Source organism: Sciurus vulgaris (assembly GCF_902686455.1).
Source record: "Sciurus vulgaris genome assembly, chromosome: 4".
NCBI lineage: Eukaryota > Metazoa > Chordata > Mammalia > Rodentia > Sciuridae > Sciurus > Sciurus vulgaris.
The window spans coordinates 87,874,992-87,901,027 of NC_136464.1; the positions used below are offsets into that span (position 1 = coordinate 87,874,992).

A 26,036-nucleotide genomic window follows, 5' to 3' on the forward strand; every position below is an offset into this window, starting at 1 on the left:
TCTTTATAGATTCTGGAGATTAGTGCTCTATCTGAAGTATGATTGGCAAAGATTTTTCTCCCACTCTGTAGGCTCTTTCTTAGCATTGATGATAGTTTCCTTTGCTGAGAGAAAGCTTTTTAGTTTGAATCTATCCCAGTGGTTGATTCTTGCTTTTATTTCTTGTGCTATGGGAGTCCTGTTGAGGAAGTCTGGTCCTAAGCCGACATGTTGAAGATCTGGACCTACTTTTTCTTCTATAATTTGCAGAGTCTCTGGTCTGATTCCGAGGTCCTTAGTCCATTTTGAGTTTAGTTTCGTGCATGGTGAGAGATATGGGTTTAATTTCATTCTGTTGCATATGGTTTTCCAGTTTTCCCAGCACCATTTGTTGAAGAGGCTATCTTTTCTCCATTGCATATTTTTGGCACCTTTGTCTAGTATGAGAAAATTGTATTTATCTGGGTTTGTGTCCGTGTCCTCTATTCTGTACCATTGATCTACCTTTCTATTTTGGTACCAATACCATGCCTTTTTTGTTACTATTGTTTTGTAGTAGAGTTGAAGATCTGGTATTGCAATACCCCCTGTTTCATTCTTCCTGCTAAGGATTGCTTTAGCTATTCTGGGTTTCTTTTTCTTCCAGATGAATTTCATGATTGCTTGCTCTATTTCTGTAAGGTACACCATTGGAATTTTAATTGGAATTGCATTGAATCTGTATAGCACTTTTGGTAGTATGGCCATTTTGACAATATTAATTCTTCCTATCCAAGAACATGGGAGATCTTTCCATCTTCTAAGGTTTTCTTTAATTTCTTTCTTTAGTGTACTGTATTCTCATTGAAGAGGTCTTTCACCTCTTTTGTGAGATTGATTCCCAAGTATTTTATTTTATTTTTTTGATGCTATTGTGAATGGGGTAGTTTTCCTAATTTCTCTTTCTGAAGATTCACCACTTATGTATAAAAATGCATTGGATTTATGAGCATTGATCTTGTAACCTGCTACTTTACTGAATTTTTTTTTTTTTTTTTTTTTTTTGGTGCTGGGGATCGAACCCAGGGCCTCGTGCTTACAAGGCAAGCACTCTACCGACTGAGCTATCTACCCAGCCCCTACTTAACTGAATTCACTTATGAGTTCTAAGAGTTTTCTGGTGGAATTTCCAGGTTCCTCTAAATATATAATCATGTCATCAGCGAACAGGGATAGTTTGAGTTCTTCTTTTCCAATTTGTATCCCTTTAATTTCTTTGGTTTGTCTAATTGCTCTGGCTAGAGTCTCAAGAACGATGTTGAATAGAAGTGGTGAAAGAGGGCATCCTTGCCTTGTTCCAGTTTTTAGGGGGAATGCTTTCAGTTTTTCACCATTTAGAATGATATTAGCCATGGGCTTAGCATAGATGGCCTTTACAATGTTAAGGAATATTCCCACTATCCCTATTTTTTCTAGTGTTTTGTGCATGAAGGGGTGCTGTATTTTATCAAATGTTTTTTTCTGCATCGATTGAAATAATCATGTGATTCTTGACTTTAAGTCTATTGGTATGGTGAATTACATTTATTGATTTCCTGATGTTGAACCAACTTTGCATCCCTGGGATGAAACCCACTTGATCATGGTGCACTATCTTTTTAATATGTTTTTGTATGCGATTTGCTAAAATTTTGTTGAGAATTTTTGCGTCGATGTTCATTAAGGATATTGGTCTGAAATTTTCTTTCCTCGATGTGTCTTTGTCTGGTTTAGGTATCAGGGTGATATTGGCTTCATAGAATGAGTTTGGGAGGGTTCCCTCCTCTTCTATTTTATGGAATACCTTGAGAAGTATTGGAATGAGCTCTCCTTTAGGTTTTGTAGTACTCGGCTGAGAACCCATCTGGTCCCGGACTTTTCTTTGTTGGTAGGCTTTTGATGATCTCTTCTATTTCATTACTTGAAATTGGTCTATTTAAATTGTGTGTGTCCTCCTCGTTCAGTTTAGGCAATTCATATGTCTCTAGAAACCTGTTGATGTCTTCGAAATTTTCTATTTTGTTGGATTATAGATTTTCAAAATAGCTTCTAATTATGTTTTGTATTTCAATCGTGTCTGTTGTGATATTTCCTTGTTCATTCCGAATTTTAGTGATTTGGGTTTTCTCTCGTCTTCTCTTTGTTAGTGTGGCTAAAGGTTTATCAATTTTGTTTATTTTTTCAAAGAACCAAGTATTTATTTTGTCAATTTTTTGTATTGTTTCTTTTGTTTCAATTTTGTTGATTTCAGCTCTGAGTTTAACTATTTCCTGTCTTCTACTACTTTTGGTGCTGGTCTGTTCTTTTTCTAGGGCTTTGAGCTGGAGTGTTAGGTTGTTTATTTGTTGAGTTTTACTTCTTTTATTAAATGTGCTCCATGAAATAAATTTCCCTCTAAGTACTGCTTTCATAGTGTCCCAGAGATTTTGATATGATATTTCTTTGTTCTCAGTTACCTCTAAGAATTTTTAAATTTCTTTCCTAATATATTCTGTTATCCATTCATCATATAATAGCATATTGTTTAATCTCCAGGTGTTGGAATAGTTTCTGTTTTTTACTCTTTCATTTATTTCTAACTTCAATCCATTATGATCTGATAGAATACAAGGTAGTGTCTCTATCCTCTTGTATTTGCTAACATTAGCTTTATGGCATAATATATGGTCTATTTTAGAGAAGGATCCATGTGCTGCTGAGAAGAAAGTGTATTCGCTCTTGGTTGGATGGTATATTCTATAAATGTCCGTTAAGTCTAAATTATTGATTGTGTTATTGAGATCTATGGTTTCTTTGTTCAATTTTTGTTTGGAAGATCTGTCCAGTGGTGAAAGAGGTGTGTTAAAATCACCTAGTATTATTGTGTTATGGTCTATTTGGTTTCTGAAATTGAGAAGGATTTGTTTGACATACATGGATGAGCCACTGTTTGGGGCATAGATGTTTATGATTGTTATATCTTGCTGATTTATGCTTCCCTTAAGCAGTATGAAATGTCTTTCTTTATCCCTTCTGACTAACTTTGGCTTGAAGTCCACATTATCTGAAATGAGAATGGATACTCCAGCTTTTTTGCTGAGTCCATGTGCATGGTATGTTTTTCCCCATCCTTTCACCTTTAGTCTATGGGTATCTTTTTCTATGAGGTGAGTCTCTTGCAGGCAACATATTGTTGGATCTTTCTTTTTAATCCAATCTGCCAGTCTATGTCTTTTGATTGATGAATTCAGGCCATTAACATTCAGGGTTATTATTGAGATATGATTTGGTTTCCCGGTCATTTGGTTCATTTTTTAAATTTTATTTATTTATTTGTTTGACACAACTTGTTTCCTCCTTTATTTGACAATTCCTTTAGGATAATTCCTCCCTTTGCTGATTTGCTTCTTTGTTTTTCATCTCTTCCTCATGGAATATTTTGCTTAGAATGTTCTATAATGCTCGCTTTCTTTTTGTAAATTCCTTTAGCTTTGTTTATCATGGAAGGATTTTATTTCATTGTCAAATCTGAAGGTAAGTTTTGCTGGGTATAAGATTCTTGGTTGGCATCCATTTTGTTTCAGGGCTTGAAAAATGTTGTTCCAGGCCCTTCTAGCTTTTAGGGTCTGGATTGAAAAATCTGCTGATATACGTATTGGTTTCCCCGTGAATGTAATTTGGTTCTTTTCTCTCACAGCCTTTAAAATTCTGTCTTTATTTTGTATGTTAGGTATTTTCATTATAATGTGGCTTGGTGTGGGTCTGTTGTAATTTTGTGTATTTGGAGTCCTATAAGCCTCTTGAACTTGATTTTCCATTTCATTCTTCAGATTTGGGAAATTTTCTGATATTATTTCATTGAATAGATTGTTCATTCCTTTGATTTGTTTCTCTAAGCCTTCCTAAATCCCAATAATTCTTAAATTTGTCCTTTTCATGATAACCCATAGTTCTTGTAGATTCTGTTCATGATTTCTTACCATCTTCTCTGTTTGTTCAACTTTGTTTTCAAGGTTAAATATTTTGTCTTCAATGTCTGAGGTTCTGTCTTCCAGGTGTTCTATCCCATTGGATATGCTTTCTATGGAGTTCTTAATTTGGTTTATTGTTTCCTTCATTTCAAGGATTTCTGTTTGTTTTTTTTTCAATATCTCTCTTTATTGAAACGATCTTTTGCTTCCTGTATTTGCTCTTTTAACTGTCAATTGGTGCGATCATTCAATGCATGCATTTGCTCTTTAATCTCATCGTTTGCTTCCCTGATCATTTTAATTATGTACATTCTGAACTCCTTTTCTGTCATTTCTTCTGCCATGCTGTCATTGGGTTTTATTGATGTAACATCTAGATTTGTTTGGGGCATTTTCTTCCCTTGTTTTCTCATATTGTTCAGGTATCAGTGTACTGCTGAAATATTGCAGATTTCCTCTATTGCCTTATAATGTCCCTGACGATTTCTATATATATCCCCTCTTAGCCTTCAGTAGGCTGAAGTCTTGGAGGAAGTTGATAGTGTGGTGCTCCACAAGGAAGCTGCCTCTCTAGGGGTGGTGGCCTTCAGGTGGGGTATATTCCCTGCTAGTGGGCATAGGTGTCTCCACTTGTTGACCAATGGTCATCCAAAGGGGAACTAGGCTGCGGGCTGAGTCAAGGCCTGTTTGGACCTGTGTCTCTGATTTTACCGTCCTTGTGGGAAAACCTCACCCTTCAGGGAAGACTCATCTGGTGGGGAGGTCTCGCTGGTCAGTTCCCTCCTAGAGGTTCCCCTCAATTTACAGCTACCGCCTGGGCTGGGCTGCCTTCCTCTGCAAAGTTCCCAGGGGCCCGGCCCTACCTCCTGGGCCTGGGAGCCTCACCCTTCACAGATGAATCTCCTTAGGCTGCCTCTGCTCCGAGAATCTGCCTGCAGTCCTGGAACCTTCGCTCTGCCCCTAAGTGTGTCTCTGTGCGGCCCTTCCACCAAGAAGCCTCCTAAGTCCTGGGACCCTGCTCTGCACCTATTCGCCTGGCTATGCGGCCCCTCCTCTGAGCAGCCACCTGGAGCCCCGTACAATTGCTCCGAGTCCCAGAGACCCGCTGCACGCCTCTTCCTCCAGACAGCCACCCAGTATTCCGGTGCGGTCACTAGGAGTCCAAGAAACTCACTGTGTGCCTCCTTCTCCCGCCAACTGCCCGTAGCCCTGGCAGTCACTCCAAGTCCAAGTGACCCGTCCCATTCCTCCTCCTCCTCCAGGTAGTCCCCCGGGGGTTCAGGAGCGGTCACTGTGAGTCGCTCTGAGTCCACGTGACCCACTGCACGCCTCCTCTGGGCAGCCGCCCGGAGCTCTGGTGTGGCCACTTGAGACCAAGCGATCCACGGCGCTCCACCTCCAGGCAGCCCCCCAGTGTTCAGGAGTGGTCACTTTGAGTGCAAACAACTCACCACTCGCCTCCTCCTCTGAGCAGCCGCCTGGAGCCCCAACGCAGTCACTGCGAGTCCAAGCGACCTGCCGCGCTCCTCCTTCTCCTCCTCCTCCTCCGGGCAGGCCCTGGTGTTCAGGAGTGGTTGCTCTGAGTCCAAACAGCTCTCCTCGCAGCCCCTCCTCTGGGCCGCCACCCGGAGCCCCAGTGGTTGCTTCGAGTCCAAGTGCTGTGCTGCGCGGCCTTCTCTAGGATGCTCCCAGTTGTCCGAGTTCACTGCTCCAGCGGGGGGAAGGGCATCTTGCCGGGCAGCTCTACTTCACAAAGTTCCCTGCGTTCCAGGACTACCGCCCCATCTGGGACGCCTCCCCAACGGGAGAGACTCACCCGGCTGCTTTGAGTTGGTCCCAACTCTCTCAATATCTCCTCTTTTGAATCCTGAGTCCTGGAGCAACATGAAATGCAGCCACCCTCTAGTGTGCCATCTTGAAAACCCTCAGAATAATATTGACTTGTTGTGTGAATCAGCTAAAAGGAGGTCATTGCGGGTATGGACTTGGGATTGGTTAGAAGGCTTGTGGTATGATTTTCCTGGTACCTATGAGACCTGGATGAGAGGGGAGACACATACAACTTGAGCTGTTAGTTTGACCCTGTAACTAGTGGATGAAAAATGAGCAAATTCTGAATTTATGAAAACACAGAACAATTAAAAATCAACATTCTTCAAAGGAAGATAACTGAGTCCAGAGTTTCTATAATGTATATCCATAATGATCTGCATTCAATGGAACAATAAAAGACACTCAAAGAAACAGGAAAATATGACACTTAATGAGACCTAACAGACACTAGAATAGACTTATGATAATCCATATATTGAAATCAGTAGTTAAGGACTTTAAAAATCATTATTATAACAGAAATTATTATTAGAACAATATTAGAATAATTCTGTTCTAATTATTATTGGAACAGAAAGGTGAACAGAGAGGAACACTTGGTAGGTGTATTAGTCAGCTTTCTGTTACTGTGACAAAATACCTAAGAAAATCAACTTAAAAGGAGGAAGATTTATTTTGGCTCATGGTTTCAGAGGTTTCAGTGCATGGTCAACTGATGCCATTGTTTCCAAACCCGTGGTGAAGCACTGAAACATGGCAGAAAGGTGGGGTGAAGAAAAGCTGGAAAGCGCAGAAAGAGTGTGAGGAAGGGGCCAGGGAAGGACAAGATATCCCTTTCAGGCATGCCTTCTGTGATCTATTTTCTCCTACGAGGCCCCACTTCCTATGATTTCCACAACCTCCCAATAGTATTTTCAATTATGAATCTATCAATGGATGAATTCATGGATGAAATCAGAACCCTCATGATCCAATTTCTTCCCCGAAGTCCCATCTCTGAACACTGCTGCCTTTGGAGCCCAAGTTTTCCACACATGAGCCTTTGGGGGACATTGCAGATCCAAGCTACAACAGTGGGCAAAGGGAAGCTCTACGTGACAGTCACGCACAATATTTAGAATTGAGAAGGGTCTCTCCCCAGTTTTCAAATGGCTGGTCACTCCCTCTCTGCACAGCTCTGCCCCTCATCATTCTATGAGCACTGTAAGCACTCCCACAGATGTCTATTCACTCAGCAGACTTCGATCTTCACCAGAGCGTTGATCACCACTGACATTATGTCACATACGTGTAATTTGATCCACCTATTTTTTATCTTACCCAGGAATGGCAACTTTTCCAGGATGAGGATTGTGTGTCTTGTTCTTTTGTATTCCCAGAACCCAGGACAGTGTTGGGCTGAAAGCAGATGCTTAATAAACATTTATTACTACTAACTACAGACTATTTTCAAATAGTACCAGTGAGCATAAGGAACACCTTTAGAGAAACCAATTTGCAAATCTAGATAAAATAAATGGGTTTCTCAGAAAATTTAAATGACTGCACTTATCTCAAAGAGAAGTGGGGAACTAGATGAGTTAATTACCATGGGGGAGAGACTGAAAATAAAAGCTGTAGTAGTTACTGCTTAAATCATCACTGTGTTTCTACCAATATACAAACAGTATTCTTTCCCACGTGTGCACGAATGCTTTTTGCCTCTTAAAACCTTTTGACTTTTTTTTAACCGATCTAAATAATTTCTAATGTTTTATTTGGTTTTTTAATATGTACGATTTCTGATTTTTTGTTAGTATAAGCCACTTATAATGAAAAAATCTTGCATATATTCTTTTGGCCCAGATATAAAAATTTTTCTGGGGACAGATAGAACTTTTATTCCTAAAACCATAGTTTTCATGGAGCATGACCAGTGAGGAAGGCCAAGTAACAGTATTCATGGGGAGTCTGGTCTCCAAAGTTTCTGTATCCCTGATATTGGAATAAAATGTGTGTTCCTCTCTGACCAATTTGAGTTTGCAGCTCAGGTTTGGCTCCAGATGATGACAAGAGTGGATTCATTTCTCTTCTTTTTCTGGGGAGTAGCTAACTTAGAGATGTCTTTTATTCCCATTAGTAGATGAACAGATAAGAGAATGGTCTCAAATCAGAATGGGAACCTCCAGGCAAAATGGCAGCTCTGAGTCCAGAAATCTCTGCTCTTCCTGGTGGCTGTGGATCTAGAAGAGCTTGACCCTACTGGAATGATCCAAGTTGTAGAGAACCACACGGAGGCTTTTATGCCTGTGAATTGCAGGGGCTCCTCCCCTGACAAAACAGGCCAGGCTCAGAGGGCAGATGCTCTTTGCCCAGAGAAGAGGGTAGGTAGAGCCAGGTGGCAGGAAGGGATCTACTTTCAGAGAGAGTTTTTTATAAGTTCCACAGGAGTGAAACTTTTAAGAGAGGAAATAATGCCTACAGAGGACTTTTGGATAGTTTTACAATGTAAAATCCTTAAGGTCTCTTCAAGGAAAAGATGAATGCCAGTCAAGATATTCATGCTGTGACCTCAGGCAGGTGAAAATCATTCCATAACTTTCATGATTTTCGGTGACTTTAAAAATGGGGGTGGTGATGACTCACCCAAGATAAGGGAAGAGACAGTAAAAAGGGAAGGATCAAAGGGACACACTCAGAGGGCAGTGACAGGAGGTGCCTCAGATGCTTGGCACCTGAAGGTGAGGGTGATCACATCCTCAGATAGCACCTGGGCTGAAGGGAACACATCCTTCACCTCCCCATTCTGGGTGGGGAGCCCATGTCCGTTTTCTAAAAGCAATGAGGAAAAACAGGAAAAGGTCCTACTTGGGTCCAGTCAGTTTAGAAATCATAAGTGTTCTGTGACTTCTAAGCTTCAGCTATTGTCCATTGAATAAGTGAACTATCAAAGGAAATATCTCTTCAATTAATGATAATTTACAATATGCCTTTTGCATTTGCCTGGCACAATTTTAAATAAACATTGTAAAACTTCTCTAGTCTTTACAGGATGGAAAAGCAGATTCTTGACTTGCATAGGGTTACATCTCAATAATCCCATCATAAGTTGAAAATATTGGCAAGTCAAAATTGCCTTTACCCACCTAACATACTGAATGTCACAGTTCAGCAACACTGTGGGATGATGTCTCCCCTTGTCATCGTGTGGCTGACTGGGAGCCCTGATTTGCTTCTGCTGCTCAGCATTGCAAGAGGATCATATTGCCTATCACAAGCCCAGGAAAAGATGGGCATTCAAGGGCTGGGGATGTAGCTTGCCTAGGATACTTGAGGCCCTGACTTGTATACCTAGCACCATAAGAAATTAAAAAAAAAAAAAAAAATCAGCTTTCAATGGTTTTCTACTGCTTTTTTAATGGTTTCACTTGCTTTTGTACCAGCATAGTCAAAATACTGTGAGTCAAACCATCTTAATTTGGGATGTTTGTAAGGTCCAAGCCTGGGCTTCATACTAGCTCTTTCAGGAGCTCCCATAGTTAGAAAGAGTGATAGATGGTGGCCAGTTGAGAGCTGTGGACTGGGGCTGGTGTCCAAAGAGCACTGGGAGGCGCTGGGAAGGTTCTGGTGGGGCCCTGGTGACAATTGGCTTATTTGGATGGGGGAAGCCTATGCTGTGTAGATGGACATGGGCCCTAAGCTCTGATGCCTGCTCCACAACTCAGCAGCTACTTGACCTTGGAAAACTGGTGGGGCGTAGGGCGTCAAATTCATGTCCTCCAAGACTACCATAAGGACTCAATGATGTAATGAAACTCCCAGCTTTATTTGGCATGTGGCTGGTGGTAAATAAATACTGCTGCTCTTCTGTTCCATTATCATGGGGCCGAGAAGATAGATCTGACTGGGTCTTCCTCCCAGCAGTGGCAATGGCTTACTCAGGTCCCTGGTGCCTGCAGCCCATTGCGCCCAACCTCCAGAAATGATGTTTGTGTTCTAGGTCACACTCCTTGGCAGGCCCCAAGGCTGGAGAGGTGGCCCTGGCCTTTGCAGGCCCATGCTGCCAAGTCAGCCCCTGGGCGTCTCTCCCTGCTTCCCAGATGGCTTTGATCAGATTCTCCCTGAACCACATTTCACTGTCTTCATTTGTCCTTGTTTATGCTTTCTTGCAAACAAATGTCATGTCTTTCCCACGCAGCCTCTTTCTTGCCTGTTTGGTTTTAACCCCGGGTGGACAGGGGCAGGTTTGCATCTTCACTCCAGCCCAGTTTCCTATAACCAGTGAGCCACGTGCTTTTCTCAAACCCAGAGACTGGTGCCCATTCTAGGGATTTGGGCTCAGGGACCTGTCTGAGGGCTGGTGTATTTTCCTGGGGGTCAAGTGACCAGGAAGCATGCTGGTTTGTAGTAACTTGCTTTTGGGACTAAAACCCTCCCCACCCAGTAGCATTAGCATTTAAATACAGCTAGAAAAAATTTGTTGCTTATTTTCTCACATGAATTAAATAAAAGTTACAGGGACCTTGTTTGAGACTGGGCTCTTGCACTGGGCCCCAGTCAAAATGAAATCACTGATGCTAAAGTTCCATGTCAACAAACTGAAACCAAGTTGTTTTCTGATTTTCTAAGAAATTGGGAGCAGAAGTAACCACTAGAGTTCCTAACAGGCCAATTTCAATTGGCATGATAATGAAGTTTTTTTTTTTTTTTTCTGCCTTAATCCTTACACAAAAATGTAAACTGATATTAACTAATTGGTTATTTTTCTCTTGTTCTGTCTGCTTGACCCTGTCTTTACGTGGAAAGTAACTTTGAAATGAAGGACCTCCATTTTGTTATTTTTTTCTTTCAGCCCCTTTCTATTCATAAAACCAACCTCTTCTCAGCCCATTGAAATACTTATTTTATTTTATAGAATGAAGTGTCCCTGATTCTAGAATAAAAAATAAATCCAGTTAAAATCAGCATACTACAGTGATGTTTATAGCAGCTCAACTCACAATAGCTAAACTATGGCACCAACCTAGATGCCCTTCAACAGATGAATGGATAAAGAAAATGTGGTGTGTATGTATACATATATGGGGAACACTACTCAGAATTAAATGAAATTATGCCATTTGCCAGTACATGGATGGAGTTAGAGAATATAATGCTAGGTGAAATAAGCCAAACTCAAAACACCAAAGGCTGAATGTTTTCCCTGATATGCGGATGCTAATTCACAATAAGGGAGCAGGATAGGTAAGAATAGAGTTACTTTATATTGGTGGAGGGGAGTGAAGGGAGGGGAAGGATATGGGGGTAGGAATGATAGTAGAGTAAAACAGACATTATTACCTCATGTACATATGTGACTGCATGACCAATGTGATCCTATAATATATACCATCAGAAAAATGAGAGGTTACACTCCATTTATGTATGATTTATCAAAATGCATAGATGCATTCTACTGTCATGCATAACTAATTAGAACAAACTAAAAATTTTTAAAAATTCTCAAAAGGAAAAAAAATAAAGCTGGTTAAAAACTTAAACTGTTGTAATTTTGTCCTTTGACATATGATTATTGTAGAAAAAAGAGAAAATAAACTAAAGGATGGGTAACCCCCTTTCCATACAGAGATACACAATATTAATGTTCAGATATGTATAATCTCAGACTGTACATGTGTGTGTGTACATATACATACATACAATAGATTGTATATAACTGGGGTTATATAGTATATTTTTTCTCATGACATTCGGAATGTATTTTTCCATGTTCTTCATTAACTATGTGGAATTCTGTTGTTTCAGTTATTCCATGACTATTAAACTTGGGAATTCTCCAGCTCTAGTAGGCATACAGGTCCCAGAACCACTCACTGGAAGTGCTTTTATTTATTTATTTATTTATTTATTTTTAATCAGAAATTGAGCCCAGGGGTGCTAGCATGATGTGAATGCTCCCCCCATTCCCTCGTACAGCCTGCCATAAAATGCAGCAAATAATTAGGAAGTGGAGTTTTTTTTGTTTTGTTTGTTTTGTTTTTGATTTATTGGTACTGGAGATTGAACCCAGGGATGCTTTATCTTCAGTCCTTTTAATTTTTTTTTAAATTTGAGGCAGGGTTTTACTAAGCTGCTAAGGGTCTTGCTAAATAGCTGAGGTTGGCCTTGAACTTGTGATCTTCCTGCCATGGTCTCCTGAGTTGTCGGGATTACAGGTGTGTGCCATTGCATGTGGCAGAAGTGGGCTTTTTTAGAATTTATTAATTTTGTCTTTAATAACTTTTATTTTATAGTCTGTATTTTTTTTTTTTTTTTTTTTTTTTTTTTTGGTATCAGGGATTGAACTCAAGGGCACTGAGCCACTGAGTCATATCCCCAGCCCTATTTTATATTTTATTTAGAGACAGAGTCTCACTAAGTTGCTTAGTGCCTTGCATTGCTGAGGCTGGCTTTGAACTCACAATCCTCCTGCCTCAGCCTCCCAAGTTGCTGGGATTACGAATGTGCACCACCACACCTGGTTCTAGTTTTTATGATTTTGATTTTGATACTAGCTATGTTTAACAACTGGCTTGCAAAGTTCTTGAAAGAGTTAACAACTGGTTCTCACTAGCTTACTAGTAGTAGCTGGTCTCAGCACACCACTAGATGTCCTTTTTGGCTGTGAACACCTTATAAATGCCACGTCCTTTTTTCTTCCTTATGGAGGAATGGTTTGAGCTGTGACACTTTCATTTTCAACATTTGACTAAGGGCTATGCCCTAGTAATCTGAGTTATTTTGATCCCAAATGTTTGGCAGTTGTATTTTAAAATAGTCCATATTAGTCTTCACTAGGACTGAGCCCAGGGGGTTCTGCTACATCCTTTGGTGGTCAGGCGATAGAGCCTCTTACACACATATCGTGCGGAGGGTGCCTGCAACGTGGGGAGAGCAGCTTTGTTTCTGGAATCTCATCAGTGAGGACTTGCGAGATCAGTTTCCAATTGCTGCTATTCTTGCCTCTTAATTATTCTAGTTTGGCTTTTTTGTGATCTCTTTAATTTGTTGTGGGTTGGGTGGTGCAGCCTGCAGTGACTGCTCCTTATCGATTACCGATGTTCGTGTCTCCATTGTGGTTCAAGTGTGAGCCATTTACATCTATTGTGCTAAGGCAGGTAGGTAATATAAAAATGATCTGGACGAGTCGGCGATATTTCACTGTTATGTACCATAACCTGTGAATTTGTGCTACATAAATAATCAATTATGTGTTACAGTTAATAAAGTAATAATCCATTTGCTGAATTATTTTCAAGTTTATTGTAAATCATTTTAAAGTCCTAAATTGAACCTTGAATAATAGGAGATGCTTATCGTCTTGTCTTGTAAAGAATGAAAGATTCCTATATGCTCACCTCCCATCTTTACCATATTTGTTGAATTAAGGACAGCCAGGGTGAACTTGGGTTGACTTCTGAGGAGAGTTCTTGCTACAGGTTGTATATGATCTGAAAGGCCCATATGCCAGAAGGTTGGTCCTCGAGGTAATGGTGTTTAAAAGTGGTGACTCTTTACAAGGTGGAGTCTAGAAGAAGGCGATTAAATCATGGGAACATCACCCTAGGAAATTAATGTAATTCTCACAGGACAGGTTTTGTATTTCAAGGGAACTGTTATAAAGTAAGGCTACCATTCCCTGTGTTTTGACTCTTCTGCAGACAGCTGTTTCCCTTCCCACTTCTCCATCATGATGTGATACAGACAGCAGGTCCTCACCAGATGGCAGCACCATACTGTTTGGATTTTCCAGCCACCCAAATAATGAGACACATAAACCTCTTTTCCTTATAAAATTCCTAGCCTTGGGTATTTTGTTACAGCAATAAAAAACAGGCTAAGACAACTGTCTTTCTCTTATAAAGTGAACCAAGGCTGACTTTCTCCTTCCCACCAACATTGTCAGGGTTTTTCTCTCCTCCCTGTGATGCTGGCTACTATAGGTGACATAGGTAGAAGAGGTGGAAGCATGCTACTCTGGCCTTTCTACTCACTCCCTATTGCACTGTGAATGTTCAAGAGCCTGGTTCTACCTCACTGAGATCATTTCTCCTGCTCTTAAGGTCTTCCTGTGAATATGCTGAGCATCTGGAGTAATGAAGAACCAGATCCTGGAGCAAAGCTCAGGCCTGCGCATATATGTAGTGAAGCTAGACGCTGCTGTCTCAATGTCTATGCAATCTCACTACATTGGAGGGGACACAGCAGGCAGTTGACAGTTGTGGCTTGAATGATCTGCTTCATGTTCTGGTCCTCATGCTTGGTCTCAGATTGCTTTCTTGGGAACTTTCTTGTAGGAATTTCATGTAGCCTGATCTGCCCTGCCCAGAAGTCTCCCACCCCACCCCTATTCATTAGCAGTGGGTCCACTCAAGGTTTCTGGTAGTATGCTGGGGAAGGGACAGAGTTGCTGCCCTCCCTTGAAGCACCTCTTCCATCCATTAAGCAACTGCATAATCTCTCTGAAGGATCATGTGGGAAGAAGCCAATCTTAAGGTAGTTTCTGAAATAACTATTCTAATAGGATAAAAATTAAATCATTCCAGTTCTGCTCTGGGATAACCAGGGAATGCACATGTTTTCTAGCAACTAAACATCCATATGTCTTGGATGTGAACTGAAGTCCACACCAGAGTATGCACAGCATACTTGGAAACTGAGTAACTCACTGTTGGCCTTTGGGGTCCTGGGTTCTCATCCTCTAAGTCAGAGCCCTGGGCCATGCAGCTGGGAGGCTCATGCAGTAAGACTTAGCAACTGTGGCCTGAGAGTTGTTTCCAGGTGGACTATGGCCAGCTCGTTTTGGACAGAGAGAGGAAAGACCCAGCCCTTTCCCCTGAGCTTCCTGTGTGGCTCTCTAAGAACATGCAAAGGGTGTGGTTAACTGCTGGGATGCTGGAGCTCTGGTCATGTGCATGGTGTCCAGTGGGATGTCCTGGCTTGGATCACTCTTCCAAGGAAGCATGTGTTGGAAGCAGATTCTTCTGCTTTCGGTAAACTCCTTAAACACTGCAGTCCCACTAAGCAGAGCTGAGCAGGAGAGAGGCAGTCTCTGGGCCTCAGGGTGGGGACATAGATGTTCCTAAGAACTCATATCCAGGGAACTGTTCTTCCCTGATCTCTAGTGACTGAGAAATCCTAGGCTATTTTTGTGGGAGCCTGGAGGTGAAGGTCAAAACCCCAAGACAGTGACAAACAGATCATGCAAAAGGAACAGCCTGTTATTAAGTTTGAAGGAAAACAAAAGTAAAACTTCCATCCACATTTGCTTGCAGGATCTGAGACAGAGTTTTCCCATCACATTTCTTGGTGGCTGAGTTTTTCCTTATATGAGCTACTGACTCACTTTAAAAAAAAAATAGTTACAAGAAACAGCAGAAAATGAATTTAAAAGATAATACTTCCTTACTTCAATCTTCAATTTGTCTTATGGCTTCTGGCACTTTCTCTGCAGAATGAACACAAGGATGAGGTCATCCTTAATTTCTCACTGCAGTATCTCCCCCCACCCCCTCCAGATCTTCCCCTGCCTACATACACCTGGCTCACAGCATCTGGGGCAGCTGCCTACTTCCCTCCCTCCCCTGGGTACTAAGTCTGATCCCATGAGTACTTTGGGGAGGGTGACAGGATAGTCATCCCCACTCAAAGGGTCCTACTTTTAGTGTGAAGAACGGAACCTCCACCATTTGAAACAGTTACAAAAGGGCTCAGCCACAGAAATGTCACAAGCACAATCCATGCATCCTGCCTGCGATGTCTGTCTCCCTGGCCAGGAGAACAGGCTATTTCTGGACTCTCACTGGTGTTGGGATGAGTGACTTGATGCTGCTGGTAGCCTGGATGATGGCATAAAACAATCTCTGGTATTAGGAGCAAAGGAAAGCAAGCGAGATGTGTCGTCTCTGCTTCCTGCCCTGGCTGTGGCTGGTTTGTTTCCTGTTAGCTGCCTTCCTCTCAGCCGAGAAAACAGAGGCTGGGAAGAATGGGGTTTGGAAGAAAAGTAAAGACTGGAAAATACTCCAGGCCTTCTGGATGAAGTTTAGGGCTCACATGCAATGTGTGCAATGAATTGGACAGGAGTCAAACAGTGCTCCAAGAAAGTGCTGCGTTGGTCCTTTTGGGGTTTTGCACACCACCCCTGTTGGCTGCAGTAGTGAAGCAAGGAGGTTCCTGGCAAGACCAAAGAACCAGCTGGAAAACTGCAGGGGCTGGGATGCGGGGGATGGGCGGGAACCCTAGATGGGTGGTCTCAGCTGAATATTTGCGTGGAGCAAGCACGGGGACTGGGATAGAGGCCTTTTCCATGAGCAGAGGCAGCCCAGAGGCCACATGAGGGTGAAGGATGACCACACACCTCTAGAGGGGCTTCACACCACTAGAGGGGCTTCACTCTCAGCTATATCCAGGGGAGCAGCCTAGGGGACAGCTTTGAGGGCAGCTTGGCAAAGTCTTCAGGGCTTGAGATGGAAGACCCCCACCCCCAATCATCCTACCTGTACCTTGCCTAACCCCTCTGGACCCCGCAACTCCCTATGGACAAGGAGTGTTAACAATGTCCACCTGGTGGGGTCATTAAGTAGATTAGAAAGATCATATGTAGATTCTAGGGAAAAAGTCACTGACCCAAGGGAATTTGGGAAATGGTGTTTAGACCAGACTAAAGACAAAAACAACCATTTGTAAACCTTGTTATCTACTTGGTAAATTAGTTTCACATAGGGTCAGGCTTAGCTCTGCTGAAGTTGATGAAGGTGCACACCAGACTAAACAAGGTACTTGGTGGTGGTGGGAGCTGTTGTCCCAAGTGGTCCTAGAAGAACCACAGTGCTCACTAGCCCTTGAGTTTCCCTGACTGGGCAAAGGAGGCACACAGAACGCAGATGCTAGTCAATGAGTTGTCCTACTGGGACATATTTAAGTATTTCAGGAAAAGTATTATAGGCTGCAAATTGACCCAAAATCCAGTTCCTTAAAATACCTTTTACTATGCTTAGTTTCTGTGGGTGGGGAATTCAGGCAAGGCCCAGAGTGATGGCTTATCTCTGCTCTATGATGTCCAGGGCTTCAGCTGAAGGACTTGAACCCTGGGAGGTAGAAGGTGTGTGTAGAAGACACACACCTTCAATCACACACCCAGTGGCTGACTGAGACCTTAGTTAGGTCTGTTGCCTGGAACACCTTCCTGTGGCCTCTTCATGTAATCTGAGCTTCCTCACAACATGGTGGATGAGTTCAAAGGAAAGTGGAAGCCATATCATCTTTTATGAGCTACCATCGACAGTCACAAAGCACAATTCCTCTGGATTCTATTGGCTGAAGCAGTTGCAAAATCCACCCAGGTTCAGGACAAGAGACCCTGTCACGCTGTAAGGAGAGCATATAGGATGGAATATACACTGGTGTAGCAATCTTTGGGAAATTCAGTCTCCCAGAGCTCCACCTTATTTTTCTCCTCTTCTGAGGTAAATGCTGTTTCCTCAGGTGTGATTATTTTCAGCTGTTCCATGTGCCTTCACATAATAGACACTACAGAATTTGATTTGGGGTTTTTGTGAGGAAGAATATCATATTTAACTTTTGTATACATAGGATTGCCTGTACATTCCCTTGCATCTTGCATTTTCACGTGACATGAATTTATTAGTACCTCCTTTTTAAATATATAGGGTAATATTTCATAATTTGGTTATTTAACCATTTCTCTGTTTTGATGGATCTTTGCATTGTTTCCTATTTTTCTATTATTAAACAGTGCTGCAATAAATATTTCCCTAAGTGTTATTTTATGTATGTAGCACAAATGTGACTTTTCTCCAGGAAAAAGGTGATAGTTAAGTGCTTAATGAAAGCATGCCTACATATAATTGTAAAGGGTACCACCAAATTTCCTTTGAGAAGAAAAATTACATTGTTAACAATACAGTATAAGAAAATTCATTTTCCTGAATCTTCACCAGAACTTGGTGTTGTCAATCATGTTAACTCTTGCCTATATTATAGGTAGAAACTGATGTACTGTATATCATGTTTTTTAAAGTTGTAGTTCCCTTATTAAAATTGGATGGAACATCTTCTCATACATTTCTTCTTATGGGAATTCCCTGTTCATTTCCTTTACTTTTCTGCATAGTCTCACTAAAACAGAGAGAAAAGCAAATGGAAAGAGTAAGATATTTTTTTAACAATGAAGTTAAGAAAGATGACCAAGACCCATAATGCTTGTGAAGATTATAATTTAAATGGAGAAAATCAACCCATGTAATTATAAATGTTAATTTGTATTTTCTTTCTACATATTTTAATTAAAACACAACATTTAACCATATGAAACCATTCCAATTGTTTCACAGCAGTTAATTTTTTATAATAGTAAATAAAATTTTCTGTATAATTTATTGGCTAAGTGTTCTTTTCCTCCATACATTTGTTATTTACATTGTCCCTTAAAAATTTATAACCTCCCCCAGCTGAGTGTGGTGGCACACACCTGTAATCTGTAACCAATGATTCCAGAGGTTGAGGCAGGAGGATCTCAAGGCCAGCCTCAGCAACTTAGTGAGACCCTGTCTAAAAAAATAAAAAGGAATGAGGATGAAGTTCAGTAGTAACATGCTCCTGGGTTCAACCTCCAGTACATACTCCTCATGAAGAAAGAGACTAGGGATGTATGTAGCTCAGTGGTTCAATCTGAAGTTAAAAAGGAAGGAAGGAAGGAAGGAAGGAAGGAAGGAAGGAAGGAAGGAAGGAAGGAAGGAAGGAAGGAAGGAAGGAAGGAAGGAAGGAAGAAAGGGAGGGAGGGAGGGAGGGAGGGAGGGAGGGAGGGAGGAACGAAGGAAGGAAAGAAAAGAGAGAGAAAGAAAGAAAGAAAAAGAAAGGAAAAAGGAAGAAAGAAAAATTAAAACAAAAATTCTAACTTACAATATTTATTTCTCAACTACCTTTTACAGTGTTGATTTTATTTTAATTTTGTACTCCCTTGTTTTTGTAAGGCAAGTCTCTATATTTATTTGGCTAGAAAAAATACATTTAGAGTGTAGTGGTGCATGCCTGTAATTCCTGCAACTGGGAGGCTGAGGCAGGAGGAGGATCCCAAGTTCAAAACTGGTCTCAGCAATTTAGCAAGGCCCTAAGCAACTTAGGGAGACTCTGTCTCAAAATAAAAAATAAAAAATAAAAAGAACTGGGTATGTCGTTCAGTGGATAAGCACCCTGGGTACTAGAAAGAAAAAAAGAAAAAAGAACATCTCTTTGTTGTTGCAGGCGTGTCTTTTCATCACTCATCAGAGCTCCCTGTGTTTTCCTCCAAGCAGTGGCCTCTTCTGGGAAAGAAGGAGGCAGAAAGAGGCTGGGCGTGTGGATGATGTTGGTATTGCTTCTGGAATATTGGCATTATTTTTAATCCATCATCTTTTAGGAAATTCTAAAGAATAAAGTTGATGAGACTGAGCAGGGGTTGGGAAAGAATTAACTGCAGAGCAAAATGGTGCAGAGTGTGCTGGAGGAAGTGTTTTCAAAAGAAAGGACATCCTGGAGCAAAGAGAGATGGCATATTGGATTTGTGCCAGGCCGATTGTGGCCAAAGTAGGGTTTGTGTAAGTGGAGGGGAGGCCATCCTCGGAGTCCTCATGGGAGAAAACCAGCATACCTTGGAGCTGCAGAGATCTTAGGTGTAAAGAGCAGCCAGCTCCATGAGGCACAGATGCCCTTGTCAACCTGAAGTGTTGGTTGTTTATTTATCTGTCAATTTGACAATTATTTCTCGAGTGCTTGTTAATATGTTAAACATTGCTCTAGACACTAGGGATATAACTAGTACTAGATACTAAGGGAAACAAAGAACATCTCTACCCTCTTGAAGCTATCATTTAAGAAGGAGGATACAGATACAGGTAAGTCCATGATACACACACATGAACATTATGTATGCCTGAGGGTAGTGACACCAAAACAAAAAGACAAGAAGGGTAAGGCAACAGAGATGGAGGGCTGAAGAGTACTTTTTCCTTTGGGGAATGAGCAGCCTTCTCTGTTAAGGTGACATTTCGGCAGAGATGGGAATGAGAGTGAGCCCTACAGGAGGCAAGGGAGAGAGCCTGGAACAGACAGGAGGAAAAATAAATGACAGGGACCTGAGCCTGGGAGGGGAATATCCTGATATGTTGGAGCAGCATAGAGAAGTCTGGAGCTGCAGGAACTGAGCCAAGGTGTGTATACAGGAGACAGATGGAGACTCAGAGGACAAGGAGCCTAAAGAGGACCAGGTGGGAATTCTGGGGTAGGTAGTGTGGAGGAGGTGAGATTGTTTTGCATCCTGTTTCCTTGGTGCGAAGTAGACCCACTTTGATGTTGGGTGATGACTGTTGGTATGGGAGCATGTGTGTGGTTCAGTGCATCTGGCATGAGTTTGTGTGCATGTATGTATGTGGGCTTAAGTGAATGTGTGTGTCTTTCATGTCCAAGGGTGTATGAATGTGTTGTGTATGTTTGTGCTACCATGTAGAATGTCTGTGTGTTCAAGCATATTTAGCTTTTGTGTGTGTGAGTGATCATGCATGTGTGTGCCCATTTATGCATGTATAAGTGTCTCTGTGTGTGTGTTTATATGTTTGTGTCTTTATGTGCATATGTGTATGTATCTGTGTTTTGTGTTTGTTTCCCTGATAACATACCAGACAGAAAAGGTCTCAAGAGGAAATGAGCTCACATTGGGAATCCTCTCCTATCACCCTGGCTGGGTCTCTGTGCTTGCCATGAGTCATAGAACAGACCCAGGTCACTGATGACATCATAGAATATAGCTAGGATCCTAGTGACCGTGAGGAGTCCAGCAGCCACTGGGCCGGGGCCAGCCAGAGGGCTTCAGTACAGCCCACGCCAACTTTCACCAAACAGCTGGAGCACTGAGACTCTGGGTGCTGATTTCAAGTCATGAGGCGCTTCTTCATGGACCACAGGGGAGAACAGTCACCCACTGATGGGACCCTCAGTGTGACCAGCCCTGAGTCCACAGGAGAGAATATGGAATTGTGCCGGCCAGGTGGGTCAAAAGGAAGGGCTGGAGGTGAGCTAGGTGCAATCTGTGGGATGGAGACCTAGGGAAAGGGTGTATTCACCATCAAAATAAATGGTGGTGGAGGAGGAAATCAGTCTTTATAGGAGACCAGGCTGCAATTCAAGTACACAAGGTGGTTTCAGGACATGTGTGTGAAGATGTGAAATGTTCACATTTGTATGTTTATTTTAATGTGTCTTTGAAGAAATAGCATGTTAATCCTTTGACTTTAGCAGTGATGTAAATATTTCTTTATAATAAATTGATTCAAGTTAATCTAGAACATTCATCTGAAGGTCATCAGGATGTGTCCTTGGGCAAAGATTGTGTTCTCAGGGTATCACTTGCTCTTGAGGCCAAGTGGCTCCACTAGTCATTTAAAGTCTCTACCTCAGTTTCCTCATCTGTCAAATGGGAGTTCATAATAGTTTCTTAGGGTTATTTGGAATATTAAAGGAATTAAAATGTGACAAACACTTACACAGTGATGGATGTAGTAAGTGTTCAAGTAGGGGTGGGGGAGATGCTCCTCTGGGTAAAACAAAGACATGTCACAAACTGAGAAGGGGAAGGAGTGGTTGAATGACTCAAAGCACTTGACATTCATTGTTTTTTTACTTGGGCCTCATTAAGTTGTTATTTATGTACATAAACTTTACAGATTTTAAATGTACAAATTTGAAGCATCGTTATATCTGTACATTTGCATAACCACCACCTGAATCAAGATACAGAACACGATAACTTTCAATGATTCCCTTGTGCACCTTTATGGTCCAGGCCTTCCTCCCCACCCCTTAGCCCTTACTGCCAGCTCTTGGCAGACTGTTCTGTCCCTATAAATTTGCCTTTTGTAGAATGTCATCTGAATGGAATTGAATATTGTGCAGCCTTTTAAATCTGACTTCTTTCATTTAGCAAATGCATTAGAGATTCACCCACATTGTTGCACATATCCATAGTGCATTCATTTTATTCATAGGTAGAATTGCATCCTATGGCTGTACAATCAATTTGTTCATCAGATGGTGGCCTTTTGGGTTTAACTCAAGACTTTGTTGATAACATGCATATAATTTCTTGATCCTTACCATCACCCCATACTGCAGGCATTATTGTATCTCTGAGTTATGAGGAAACTGATAAAGGCAGATGAAGGGATCCACCCTAAGGTGCAGGAAGCCTGCACTTTCCAGAATCTGCAGCTGCTGAAGGTAGGTAATGTACGGATCCCTTGGAGGGCACTGATGAAAATGTCCTTCTGCCTTTCAGGAAACATAAAGAGGGAGGAAACATCTCCGCGGCCAGGACCCGCCCTTCCCCATGAGAAGGACATCTGTTTCACAGCCCGGGCTCGGGGGATGCTGGGCTGGAGTAGCTCTCCATCGTCTCAGTCCTCAGATTACCAGTCCTACTCCCAGTACCAGTCTTGCTACTCCTGTATGTACAATGACCAGGATGCCACCCCACAGAGTGTGTGCGCCTTATACACCCGAGTGCAAACAGTGCGCGGAGTGGCAGTGGCCTGGGAGACAGAGACCGGTTTCCAGCCGGTCAGCAGAAAGCCCCGCATCCACGAAGCCGAGTTCATCAAGAGACAGAGGCAGAAAGGCTCTTCCTTTGAGATGGCTTCCAACACTGACCTGCACTGGGACTTGGAAGCCAGTAAAAACAACTGCTGCCCAGACACCGACGATGCAGAACTGCCGGAGCCTCTGGAGGGCTGCCTCCAGGACCTGCAGACACACCCAGACTGGCTGGTCACCACCAACTATGGGCTCCGCTGCTTGGCCTGCTGCCGCGTCTTTCCCACGCTGGAGGCCTTGCTGGAGCATGCCCAACACGGCATCCGAGAGGGCTTCAGCTGCCAGATCTTTTTTGAGGAGATGCTGGAGAGGAGGAGGACCAAGGGCCAAGAGCAGGACCAACAGCTGGAGGAGGAGGAACAAAGCCTTTCCAACAGTAGTGAATGTTCCAGGTCCCATAGCAAGGTGCTTCTTTCACAGCAAGAGAAGGAGGGGGAGAAGCAGCAGCAGCAGCAGCAGCAGCAGCAGCAGCAGCAGCAGCAGCAGCAGTGAGCTGGAGGTGAGGTGCCCACCCCTGCCCTCACCTGTAGCACCTGGGGCTGCTCCTTCCCCAGTCAGCAGGATCAGAGCCACCAGGGCAGGGAGAGAGGACCAGGGTCTTGGAGGAAGAAATCAATGGAGTTTGGAGCAGCAAGACAGGAGGGGAAGAGACCCTTCCCCAGGGCACAGCATTTCCACCAGAGTCCGTTTCAAAACCTGAATCCAAAGCAGAAGGCTTCAAGCATTTCTGATGGTGGGCACAAGATCTGAAACACAAGTGTGTGGCTACAGGGATTTCTATTTTTGCTGAGCATCAGCAGGCCCACACTTGCTGTATAAGTAGATGTGACTCACAAGCAAGCCAACTGCAAATGAAGCTTCCGCCCTATTTTTTCGTTGTTAGTAATCTGTCATATGCCCTAGTTCTATGTCTTATGTTATTGGGATTAAACTTGAATAACTCTAAGAAGTCAGTGACTAATTGAGTCATATTTTCAGGTCATACCCATAAAAGTAGCCATTTCTGTAGGTTGCAGACTAGCACAAACCTGGGGAGACAAGTAGCTTTGCAGGATAGACACAAGGCTAGGGAAGTCCTGTGAGTTCATAGGTGTCAATTATATGTGTTTAAATGTTGCCATGAAATTAATTAACACCTTCCTACCTATTGCCACTGCAGGTGATGATGGTGGAGGGCTGAATCCATTCAAGAAAAGGTATCAATCACCACCCAGCTTGCGTTAGGTATACCAGCAGCTGGAGCACATACTGGTCAAGCATCCCTTATCTGGACTGCTTGGGACCAGAAGTATTTGGGGTTTGGGATTTTGGGGGGATGGGAGCAAAGTCTAAATGCAAATTTCATTTATGTTTCATATGCCCCTTATACATATATCCTGAAGGTAATTTTATACAATACTTTGAGTGTGCCTGTTTTTAACTGTGACCCACCTCAAGAAGTCTAGTGTGGAATTTTCCACTTGTGATGTTATATCAGAGCTCAAAAATTTCAGATTATTGGGCATTTCAGATTTCAGGTTTTAGGATTAGGGATGCTCAACTATACCCCAAACTCTTTTACTTTCAGGGACACAAAACAGGCAAGGGGATGGATCACATTAAGGAAGTTGGGGGAGCCCAGAAGAGAAGCCTCAGATACAAACCATTTGATAAGAAGGCAAACTTTTCAGGAAAGGCAAGGCTCACAGGACTTGGAGGATAGGTGGTATAAACTGGGGTAGAGTTTCTCAATGGCAGCTCTGTTGACATTGTAGGCAAAATAGTTTTTTGTTGTGGGGGTTGGCCTCTACCTATCAGCTGTCAGTAGCATTGCCTCCCCTGCAGTTGCAAAAATTAAAAAAAAAATCTTCAGATACAACTATCCCTTGATGAGTTAGACCAAAACAGGGACCTTGGAGGAGAGAATGACACAGCACATCTTGGTGATTGCCAGGTGTTTTGACCTGGCTGCATGTGTCAGGCATTGTACGAAGCACGGGAATTAAAAAGTGAACAAAGTGAAAATAACAGATAAATTGTATATATATATACAATTTAAAATAATTATTAGAGTACTTTTTCATGACCTATAAGGTCTTACATAACTCAGCCTTTGCCACCTTCTCCCCCACCACCTCTTAGCATTCTCTGCCTCACTGTGCTCCAACCACTTTGACTTTTTTTCTCTCTTTTAATTACCTAAAACTTCATACCTCAGGGCCTTTGCACTTGCATTCTCCCTGAAGTGGAACGCAACCCTTCCCTATCTTTCCTCAGGCTGACTCTTTACTCATCTCTGAGGTTTCAGCTTTTTCAATGGGGCCTTCCTCAATCATGCTGCCTCAGCTTATGCCTCATTCTAAGTGCACCTGGTTTTAAGAAGAAGTGACATAATCAAGTTTGTATGTATAAAAGCTAACTTTGCAGTGTATGGGTTTGGATGGCAGCTAAAGGGGAAAGTGAGAAGTAGAGAGTTCATTTAGGAGTTTATTACAGAAGTCCAGGCCAGGGATGGGATTGACTTGGACAACTCTTGTCACAAACCAAGGGGGATAGGAATGGCTATATTCAAGATATTGGAGAAGTAGAGTTCAAAGGACTTGGGGATGTGTACAAGTGAAGATGCAGGCAGTGGATTGTCAAGGGGGATTCTCTGGTTCCTAGCAAAAGCAGATGAGGAGTGTACATTAATTGATAAGGGAGGACTTTGGGGGAAGATCGGTGTGATTGTGCGTGCAAGCATGCATGTGTGTGGTGTGTACATGTTTGCAATGAGCATGCATCTGTGTGTGTGTGTGTGTGTGTGTGTGTGAGCATGGTCTGCATGTGGACATGCAGGAATAAGTGTAGGACAGGGTGATGGCTCAGTTAGGACATGGACGATTCTAAATGCTAATGGAATGTTGAAGGAGAGATGTTAAATAGGAAGAGGTTTCTAACTTAGAACTCATAGACAAGTCTGAATTGAAAACCTATATAAGGAAGTTAATAGCACATAAATGGTGTCATGTTTAAACCCCTACAGAGGGTAGATAGGATAAAGTTAGTATGGGGTTATTTTCACTAACTCTACCCTAGTAATAATGTCTGGAGAGTAAGAAATGGTGTGTAGTGCTTGTCATAATACTTTTCTTCAAAGTCAACCAAAGAAAGAAAAGATGATTTTCAGGATGGTGAGAAGTGTTAAATGCTAGGAAGAGTTAGAGTGAGGTGAGGATGAAATGCTTCCCATTCCCTTTGGTGCCTGGAGGTTGCTCCTGGCTCCAATGAAGCAGTCTCAGTGGCCGAGAAGGGGAGAAGTCATATGGGCAATGGCCAGTCACGGTAACAAGACAAATCTCTAAAGACAAGCATGAAACATCCCTGATGACAAGTTTAGCTAGAAAAAACAAATAGCTATAGCTGGACCAAAGGAAACTATAAAAACCAAGAGCAAGTCTATGTGGTAATACAATTGATTTAGCAGAGAGAAAAACTGATCATGCAAGAAAAAACTGGGAAAATCTAAGACATCAAAAAGGAGAAAGAGGAATGAGTAAATATGGAAATGACGGGCCTAAAATGAGTAGTTTTGTGTCCTCTATTGTATACAGATGAATAGTTAGGTAGAACTTTGGA

General features: G+C 42.3%; 2 protein-coding genes across 3 annotated transcripts in view; both read left to right on the forward strand.

Annotated features, from left to right (window-relative positions):
* Positions 1-19,192, forward strand: part of TMEM273 (transmembrane protein 273) — a 63,568-nt gene extending 44,376 nt beyond the window's left edge. For both annotated transcript variants that reach the window (XM_079138173.1, XM_079138174.1), the window contains one exon: positions 19,062-19,192. In XM_079138173.1, the coding sequence (XP_078994299.1) occupies positions 19,062-19,162 (101 nt within the window). In that variant the 3' untranslated portion in view covers positions 19,163-19,192. The remainder of the gene's footprint in view (positions 1-19,061) is intronic.
* Positions 19,193-20,652: 1,460 nt separating this feature from the next.
* Positions 20,653-23,333, forward strand: FAM170B (family with sequence similarity 170 member B). The gene is made up of 2 exons (XM_079138165.1): positions 20,653-20,838; positions 22,126-23,333. The coding sequence occupies exons 1-2, from the start codon at positions 20,730-20,732 to the stop codon at positions 22,929-22,931; spliced, it is 915 nt and encodes a 304-aa protein (XP_078994291.1). The 5' UTR covers positions 20,653-20,729; the 3' UTR covers positions 22,932-23,333.
* Positions 23,334-26,036: the final 2,703 nt, after the last annotated feature.